Source organism: Theropithecus gelada, chromosome 2 (genome assembly GCF_003255815.1).
Source record: "Theropithecus gelada isolate Dixy chromosome 2, Tgel_1.0, whole genome shotgun sequence".
Classification (NCBI taxonomy): domain Eukaryota; kingdom Metazoa; phylum Chordata; class Mammalia; order Primates; family Cercopithecidae; genus Theropithecus; species Theropithecus gelada.
In genome coordinates, this window is record NC_037669.1 from 179064810 (window position 1) to 179074613 (window position 9804).

The window sequence follows — 9804 nt, forward strand, 5'->3', positions numbered from 1 at the left end:
CCAAAAAAAAAAAAAAAAAAAAAAAAAAAAAAAACTGTGTACATCCATACCATGGAATATTAGCAATAAAAAGGAGCAAACTTGATATATGTCATGTCCTAGATGAATCTCCAGAGAATTATTCAAAATAAAAAAAAAAAAATCCAATCTCAAAAAGTTACATATTGTATGATTCCATTCACAGCCCATTCTTAGAATAAAAAAAATAATGATTGCTAACAAATTAGTGGCAGCCAAGAGAAAGGGGAAAGGTGTGGCTACAAAGGGGTAGCACAGGGAAGCCTGTGCTGATGGCACAGTTCTGTATCTTGACTGTGGTGGTGATTATAGAAAGCTATCCATGTGATAAAATTACACAGAATTACACACACATGCACATACAAATGAGTGCATGGGACCTCCCTGTATTTTTTTTTTTTTTTTTTGCAATTTCCTGTGAATCAATAATTATTTCAAAATAAAAAGTTAAAAAAAAATTCAGGCCGGGCGCGGTGGCTCAAGCCTGTAATCCCAGCACTTTGGGAGGCCGAGACGGGCGGATCACGAGGTCAGGAGATCGAGACCATCCTGGCTAACACGGTGAAACCCCGTCTCTACTAAAAAATACAAAAAACTAGCCGGGCGAGGTGGCGGGTGCCTGTAGTCCCAGCTACTCGGGAGGCTGAGGCAGGAGAATGGCATAAACCCGGGAGGCGGAGCTTGCAGTGAGCTGAGATCCGGCCACTATACTCCAGCCTGGGCGACAGAGCGAGACTCCGTCTCAAAAAAAAAAAAAAAAAAAAAAAAAAAAAAAAAAATTCAAATCTGTACTAGTATCCAAACCTTTAAGGGATTTCCTCTCCCTCCTACTGGTTACACAAAATGTATATATCCCCACAACAGCAAAGAATTTATATAAAAGAAAAAAATAGATATCCCTCTGATTTCCTGTAAGTTAGTGAAGCATGAAATAGCCCAGCATGTCCCAAACAACTTCCTTCAGACAGGTGTTAGGTAAGGCGCTCCCAATCATTACACCACAGGATATACAGTGACAACACCAAGACAAATCCCAGAAGGCCACTGTGTAAAGACACTTCCTTAGTCTCCTATAATCAGAATTACAGGATGAGTTCTAACATGACTATGGTCTAATAAAATACTAAATATCTGACATTTCACTTGCCTTTTTCTTGCCTCTATGTTAAATCTTGTCCAAGTTTTGAAAGTTTCTCTCTGAGAAATTTACAAAATATGCCTCAGGTGTATAAAAGTCAATTAACTGAGAGAAGATACCAGCCTAAAACTCTAATTAGGGTCTGGGAATAGTTGAACCATTCATGTTACAATTAGATTACTAGGCACACTCATGTGTGAAGGCTATATGGCAATAAAATGTTATCTGTAGGACAGACACAGGCTGCTTGTCTATTCTCGGTTAAAAAAAAAAAAAAAGGATGGGATCCAGCTTGTCCGGAAGCAGTCAGTCTCAAGTCATTACAAGTCCTATTCCAAATGCATTAACAGGTGTCATTCTTACTGACCTTACTGACCTATTGCCTCAGAGCAACAGTAAGAGGCATTCTGCCTGGACATCTTAAGAGAATGAAGGAGTACAATATTAAGTATGGACATCTGGCAGGGCACAGTGGCTCACACCTGTAATCCCAGCACTTTGGGAGGCCAAGGCGGGCAGATCACTTGAGTCCTTCTGGCCAACCTGGTTCAAAATCAGCCTGGCCAACATGGCAAAACCCCGTCTCTACTAAAAATACAAAAATTAGCTGGGCGTGGTGGCATATGCCTGTAATCCCAGCTACTTGGGTGGCTGAAGCATGAGAATTGCTTGAACCCAGGAGGTGGAGGTTACAGTGAGCCAAGATGGCGCTACTGCACTCCAGCCTGGGTGACAGAGCGAGACTATCTCAAAAAAAAAAAAAGGTTTGGACATTTACTAGTTCCCATCTCAAGTTAAAGGCCAAGAAATTGGCACTACAAGCTATAGTCAATATGAAAATCTGTTGGCCAGGTGTGATGGGTCACACCTGTAATCCCAGCACTTTGGGAGGCCAAGGCGGGAGGATTGCTTGGGCTCAGGAGTTTGAGACCAGCCTAAGCAACATGGTGAAACCCCGTCTCCACCAAAAAAAAAAAGAAAAAAAATTATCTGACTACCCATCTCTGAGGCTACTAACCTTCCTCTATAAGCTCCCACAGCATTATACAATTGCTAGTTCAAAGTGTACTTGAATTAGCAACACTCCAACACTGTTCTATGTACAGGACGATGTAATGATGGAGTAATAAGCTCAGTGTACAAGAAACAATACTAACCACACATTTTATACCACATTAACTGAGCATTCATTATATGTAGGTTAGAAAATCTCAAGAAAATGTTCTAAGGAGCTGGAGAAGAATGAGTGGAAAAGCAGGACTCAAACCAGGTAGAGACACACACAGAACCTGGAGAGACAGATGACATTCTAATTCTAGGTGGAGGATGAAAAAAAACATATTCATAAGGGCAAGAATTTGCATAATAAATCCAAAAATGATAATAAGGCAACTGACCTAACTGGATGGGGATGAAGAAAAAAATGGTTTAGGAGTTGGGTGTGGTTGTGTGATGATCATGCATGGGAATATGGATGTCTAGATAAAGGCAGCAGGGAACGCCTGCCTGGTTTAGTAGGTTAGAAAACAGGAGGAACAGAGGATTGGGTAGGGCCTAAAAGAATTCTACAGTTCGAGTATAGGAGGGAAAAGAGCAACTAACAGAGGATAAGCAAGCCACAGGAAGTGTTATTTAAAAAAGAAAAAAGAAAACTCCTTAAAAAGCACCAAGTAAACATACTCCAAACTATTATCACACTGTGACACCTGGCAGTATGAGGGGTAGGAAAGTGGTTTTAATATTTTTAGTTGATTTTTTTTTTTTTTTTTTTGGTAAGCAGACACCTTTTTTTTTTTTTATGACGGAGTCTTGCTCTGTCGCCGAGGCTGTAGTGCAGTGGCGCAATCTTGGCTCACTGCAAGCTCCGCCTCCCGGGTTCACACCATTCTCCTGCCTCAGCCTTCCCAGTAGCTGGGACTACAGGCGCCTGCCACCACGTCCAGCTAATTTTTTGTATTTTTAGTAGAGACGGGGTTTCACCGTGTTAGTCAGGATGGTCTCGATCTGCCGACCTTGTGATCCGCCCGCCTCTGCCTCCCAAAGTGCTGGGATTACAGGCGTGAGCCACCGCACCCGGCCAGCAGACACTTTTTTGTATTAAAAAGAAAAAAGAGTAAAGGTTGCCCGGGCGTGGTGGCTCACGCCTGTAATCTCAGCACTTTGGGAGGTCAAGGCGGGTGGATAACGAGGTCAGGAGTTTGAGACCAGCCTGGCCAACATAATGAAACTCTGTCTCTACCAAAAATACATAAATTAGCTGGGCATGGTGGTGCACGCCTATAGTCCCAGCTACTCAGGAGACTGAGGCAGGAGAATTGCTTGAACCCAGGAGGCAGAGGTTGCAGTGAGCTGAGACTGCGCCACTGCACTCCAGCTTGGGTGACAGAGCTAGGCTTCGTCTTGAAAAAAAAAAAAAGTGTAAAAGTTGAAGGAAGAATTTCGAGAAATGAGTGGTCACCAGCATTAAATGCCAAAGTGGTCAAGAATAGGAAGAGAGAAAAATGTCACTGAATTAGCTAAGAAGTTCATAGTAAATGTAACCCAGACGTAAAAAGGCTCAATTATTATTTTTTGGTAAACAGTTTTGTTCTCAATAGCATGAAGTCATCACACTAAATATTGCTTACTGAATATTAACCTAAGTACCTAACAACTGTATACCCAATGTAACTCCTTTTAATGACATAAAATTTTACCCAAATATAATTAAGGGAATTATCAAGCTTTTAATGTCAGGAGGGCCCTTAGAGGGCATAGTCTCCCACCGTCATGTTTACAAAGATGGAATTAAGCTACTGACAGTTAAGCCCCAAGTTAGCTCCGCACAGACAAGAACCCAAGTCTCTGACTCCCACTCTGTACTTCCTCTCCCCATGAAATGTTTGTTAAATTCCTTTTACGAGTATGTATGTTTGTGTAGGTTTTCCCTGTAAGACTGGCTTTGTGAAGTTAAACCCACAGTTCTGTATATTTCCCTTAATGTATTAAATCATACATTAAAAACAATTTGCTAGCATCAACAGATTTGGGAAGTCTCAGTGACTAAAAGATGATCTTACAGCTCTGGTTATTTAAACACTGGATAATTACTATCCTGCATCTGTCTCTCCATTTCAGTTTCACTACCCTTTCTTTTTCCTTTTTTTTTTTTTTTTTCACTACCTTTCTTTTCCCTGTTGCCAGGATGGAGTGCAGTGGCACGATCTCAGCTCACTGCAGTCTCCACCTCCTGCCTCAGCCTCCTGAGTAGCTGGGATTACAGGCGCACACCACAACACCCAGCTAATTTTTGTATTTTTAGAAGAGACGGGGTTTCACCATGTTGGCCAGGATGGTCTCGATCTCCTAACCTTGTGATCTGCTCGCCTTGGCCTCCCAAAGTGCTGGGATTATAGGCATGAGCCACCGCACCCAGCCTCAGTTTCACTACCTTTTCTGAAATTTCAAGTGTTCCTTAAAATGGTCACTATATTAAATATGAATTCTCCATTAATTTAACAGTCTACTACTTATATTTTATAAAAAGAACTTTTAAATGTTTGTCATTAATTATAAGGCTTCAGCTACAAAATGATATGAATTATAAATTAATGAACTTTACTATTAAAAACCTTGTAGTTGTAAGTAAAGTTCAAATTTAAAAATCCATTGGTCTGAAGAAACAGTCCAGGCCTCCCTTGCCTTAGGCAAATATTTACTCTTACAAACGTTCAAAGATATAATTTGCTGACATTATGAATCTTCCTCAAGGTAAAAATAGAACATTTCAATTTACTACACATCAGTTTTCATATTTAAATAATGAAAAGAGCATTAATATAAGAAATGCTTCTAAGTAATTTGTTTCTTGGTACTTATAGGGTAACATTTATAATGTAATAAATTGAAAAATCACTGGTGATTTCTAAAACTGCTTGCCAGATGAGCGACTAGAATCCCAGTACTGTGCAGCTATCAGGACAGTCAACTGACTGCACGGACACAATGTGGAGCTTGTTGCACAGAAAATTACACATATTTAGGTCACTGCACCAGTGTATCCAGCAAGCAATTAGGTTACCAAACGTCAATTCTCCCCTTAAAACAAAAACTCCCTCAAAAAAATTCACAAAATAAAACATGAACATATGGACAAATCTAAGGATAGTATAAACTGAAAAACTGCATACAGTTAGGACTCCAGTAACTCCTTATACTGAATTCTCAACTGAGCATTTCTTCTTAAGCTCTGGAAGGGTGAATTGGTAGTTAGGGGATGCTCAGGGTTTTAAAAAAATTCAGGTCATATCTGAATGGTAGACACAGCTATGTAACTTCAAGAGACAGAGAAGCTACGTTCTTTTATCTCTAATCTCCTCTGTATACAGGCTCCACTCTCTATCCCTTCAATGTTCAGTTCTGTAATAGCAAACCCCATGGAGTCTCAGAGGTTTGAAAAAAAAATTTTTAAGAGTGGAAAGAACCTCAGAGGTAATCCAATTCAACCTCCGAAGACTCTAATGTAAGAATTTCCTAAGTATATACAGTGTCTGGTTTTTAAGTTTCAGAGCAAGCTTCTTTTCTCTTGTAGGATCTTATAAATCCTGTTAAGATTTATGGGTCCAAAATAATATACTCGGCCGGGCGCGGTGGCTCAAGCCTGTAATCCCAGCACTTTGGGAGGCCGAGACGGGCGGATCACGAGGTCGGGAGATCGAGACCATCCTGGCTAACACGGTGAAACCCCGTCTCTACTAAAAAAATACAAAAAACTAGCCGGGCGAGGTGGCGGGCGCCTGTAGTCCCAGCTACTCGGGAGGCTGAGGCAGGAGAATGGCGTGAACCCGGGAGGCGGAGCTTGCAGTGAGCTGAGATCCGGCCACTGCACTCCAGCCTGGGCGACAGAGTGAGACTCCGTCTCAAAAAAAATAAATAAATAAAAAATAAAAAATAACAAAATAATATACTCAAACATATAAGTCTACAATATTTTGAATAAAATTTCACAGGGTTTGCAGGTCCCTTGTTAAAACACCTCCTCTTCTGATTATGGGTGTCTCCATTACAGTTGTTTCCTTACTGGAGCTCCCAATTCTGTTTAGTTTTTTTAAAAAATTAAACATCTAAAGTAAAACAACCAATCTATCTAAAGGAAGAATGTGAGTTAAGGCCTTGCCTATAGCCCCAGGCTGGAAGACAACTTTTACTGACTTCATATGTAACTTTCTTGGGACTTGGTGGATAATTTCTGTAATATACTGTTACTGTGAAGAGATAAGACATTATCAAAACAGACAAACCAGGAACAAAAAGACAACCATCAAAGTGAAAGGCAATAATGAAAAAGTACTTTTAAATCTCCATATTAAAGGCATTCTTGAACATGACAATCTCCCCATAAACAAATAAATAGATTTCATAAACAGATACTAGTTTTTATTCTTTTTCCATTTCTTCTTATGAATCATGGAGAACAAATACAATCTAACGATCTTTTAAGGCAAATTCATCTTCTCTGTGTCCAAGTATAACATTTACCACAACCATTTCTGGTTGTTCCATGTTTTCTTCTATAATAGCAATAAGGAAGGAAACTGATTATGTTCTAGTCCAAAGATACGAAACTACAGTTTACTAAACTATAAGAAGGTAATGAGAAAATTTACTTTAGCTTTGCCACTTTTTATTAGAAAGAAAAAAAATAAAGGCAACTGAAAACAGGAGATTTTGTGGGCAGCAAACCAATACAGATGATTTTTTTGAGCAGCAAGAATGCTTCAGATGGGCTGGGCGCAGTGGCTCACGCCTGTAATCCGAGCACTTTGGGAGGCCCGGGGAGCGAAAATCACCTGAAGTCAGGAGTTTGAGACCAGCCTGATCAACCCCGTCTCTATGAAAAATACAGGGGGAAAAAAAAAAAAAAAAAATTCAGCCGGGCATGGTGGTGCGTGCCTGTAGTCCCATCTACCTGGCACGAGAATTGCTTGAACCGGGGAGGCGGTTTCAGTGAGCTGAGATTGCGCCACTGCTCTCTAGCCTGGGCGACAGAGCAAGACTCCGTCTCAAAAAAAAAAAAAAAAAAAAGCTTCAGATGAATATTCTTTTCTGTTCTAAAGAGTTCTACTATTCACGTAGAAAATTTTAGCTTTACTGCAGAGAAATACAGCTAATACCTAAAAATCATGTGACAGCTGACAAGAGAAGAGCAGAAGGAAGAAGGTAGAAGGAACAGCTTATGCAAAGGAACAGTGGCAGGGAAGAGCCCCGGATGCCTCGTAATAAATTAAAGGTGGCCAGTATGGAACTACCTACAGGGATACTGGGTTCCATAGGCGGCATTATCCCTTGCTTTCAAATGATTTCCCAGTCATCAGCAGATGTGATCGTTTTGATCGCTAAACAGCCGATTTTCCGACTTCTGTTTTTCTATTCAATAAAAGTAGGTCACCTGAGTTCTAAGAATTTAACTTCTGGTCATTTGAGTTGTAAGAATTTATTTCCAAGGAAACCAATGAGCTAATTTTTACTTAGAATGGTTAAAAACAAAACAAAGTAAGACAAAACAAAACTCATAAACATTGTAAGCATTCGGATTTTTCCTAAACTGGTTCTATTGCAGAAAATGTTGCTCATCAGTGGTTGAAACAGTACACAGGAGCGCAACACGACTGTAATGTGAATAATTTAAATCCCAAAGATGCTTTGATGTTTTCACTAATAGGTTTATGGTACTTTAACTGCTTAAAATAAACTCAATAAAACGGAAAGATGCGTACCATGTCCTAGGTCTGCTCTCCGCACGCACTCACAAAAAGCTGTCCTTTCGACTTTCCACTTAGAATCCATATTGCTCAATTTTGAAATAATTATTTTCCAGTCAATATAAAACTTTTAGAAGACAATTTACTGGACACACACACACATCTCAATGCCACGCGTGGTATCGCAGGACTTTGTCCAGCAAGTTAAGCTGCCCCTATGGGCTCGCCGCAGGAAAACCGCAAGAGCCAGAGAAAGATAAACACAAAGCGCTTCACAGTCTAAATGCAGGCACTGTGGGCGATAATGCAGAGTAGCAGCAGAGAGAAGAGAGGAAAGTCGCCACAGAGGATGAGCGAAAGATGCTGAAGTGGCTGACTTGGGTCTCCGACGCATTTCCTGAGCCCGCCTAATACTGGGTGGCCCCAGGTCGTGGGATCCCGATGGGGAGCGCCGTGGGCCTGGGGGCCGCCCGGCGGAAGGGCGGAGGGTAACGCCCCCCTCCCCAGGCGGAGAGGAAAGGAACTAGAGGTGTGGAAACCGCCTCTTACTGAACAACCAAGCTGAAACGAAGCAGCTCGGCGGCCTCCCAAGCCCAGGCCAGACCCCGCTCCCCGGCCTGGGCTCGCCCGCCCCGACCGCGGACTCACCAGCTGCAAACCCTTGAGAACGCGCCGGGGCCCCGGGAGCCGATCCAGGAAGAAGTAGGCAGCGAGGCCGCTCCGGGGGCCTCTGGCGGGGCCCGGGTCCTCCTCCGTAGTGGGGCTGTACACCGCTCCGTTCTCCATCGCCTCGGGCCGGTGAGCACGGCGGCCGCAGCAACCGGACCGCTGACTTCTCGGACTCCAGAAGTCCCCGGTAGCGGGGAGGTGGCCGTCACTTCCTGGGCCTCTTCCCCTTCTTCCGCCCGACTCCGCCCCTTCCCGCCCCCGCCCTCGGCCCGCCCGCTCCCGTCTCAGCAAACTTGCCTGTTAGCGCTTGGGATTCTTCCTATTTTCATCCAAGGATTGAGTTCTTTCTGTGAGCCTTTGATGGGTTTCTCACCTCTCTCCATCTTTCATCCTGACATTCGTTCATTCACTTAATATTTTTGCGTACTTTCAGTGTGTAGTGAACCCCGTTCTAGGTGCTTGGGTGACAGCCAAGTACCACCCAAAATCACAGGATCCCTAGTAACAGAGACAGACAATAAACAAGAAAACAGATGAATAGTAATTTCAGATAGTGATAAGTGACGTGAAAATAGTGTGATGTGAAAATATGACACGAAAATAATGGATTCAGCACCTCTGGTGGCTTGGTAAATTTAGTTAAAAAAAGAAGGAGGAGGAGAAGAGGAAGGAGAAGGAGAAAAGGATGGAGCTCTACTTAAGGTACTCTACTTAAGATGCTCTACTTAAATGGCCACTACTAAACTGAGTGGTCAGGAAAGGCCTCTCTGAGGACCGAGATCTTTGAATTGAATGAGACTCAAAAAGTATGAGAAGCCAGGCTTGTGAAGTTCTGGGGAGAGCCTTTCATGCAAGTGCAAATGTCCCGAGGACCAAATGAGTTTGGCTCAATCTGAAGCCCAAAGGCCTGTGTCGCTAGGGATAAGTACAGGAGGAAAGGAGATGTTGGAGATGTAGGCAAAGGCCAGATAATGTGGAGGCCTTGCAGACCAAGAGAAGAATTCGGATTTCATTTTAAGTACAATGAGTTGTCTGTAAGGACTTTCAGGATGGCTTCCTCCCACGTCTCCCCAAATTCCATTTAGGCTCACTTTTCTTTTTTTTTTTGAGACGGAGTCTCGCTCTGTTGCCCAGGCTGGAGTGCAGTGGCCGGATCTCAGCTCACTGCAAGCTCCGCCTCCCGGGTTCACGCCATTCTCCGGCCTCAGCCTCCCGAGTAGCTGGGACTGCAGGCGCCCG

At 42.7% G+C, this 9804-nt stretch overlaps 1 protein-coding gene across 1 annotated transcript in view; it reads right to left on the reverse strand.

Moving 5' to 3' along the window:
• Nucleotides 1-9147, reverse strand: part of CMTM6 (CKLF like MARVEL transmembrane domain containing 6) — a 26669-nt gene extending 17522 nt beyond the window's left edge. Inside the window, exon 1 of the mRNA XM_025375211.1 lies at nt 8545-9147. Within this exon, the coding sequence (XP_025230996.1) occupies nt 8545-8682 (138 nt within the window). The 5' untranslated portion in view covers nt 8683-9147. The remainder of the gene's footprint in view (nt 1-8544) is intronic.
• Between the last annotated feature and the right edge of the window lie 657 nt (nt 9148-9804).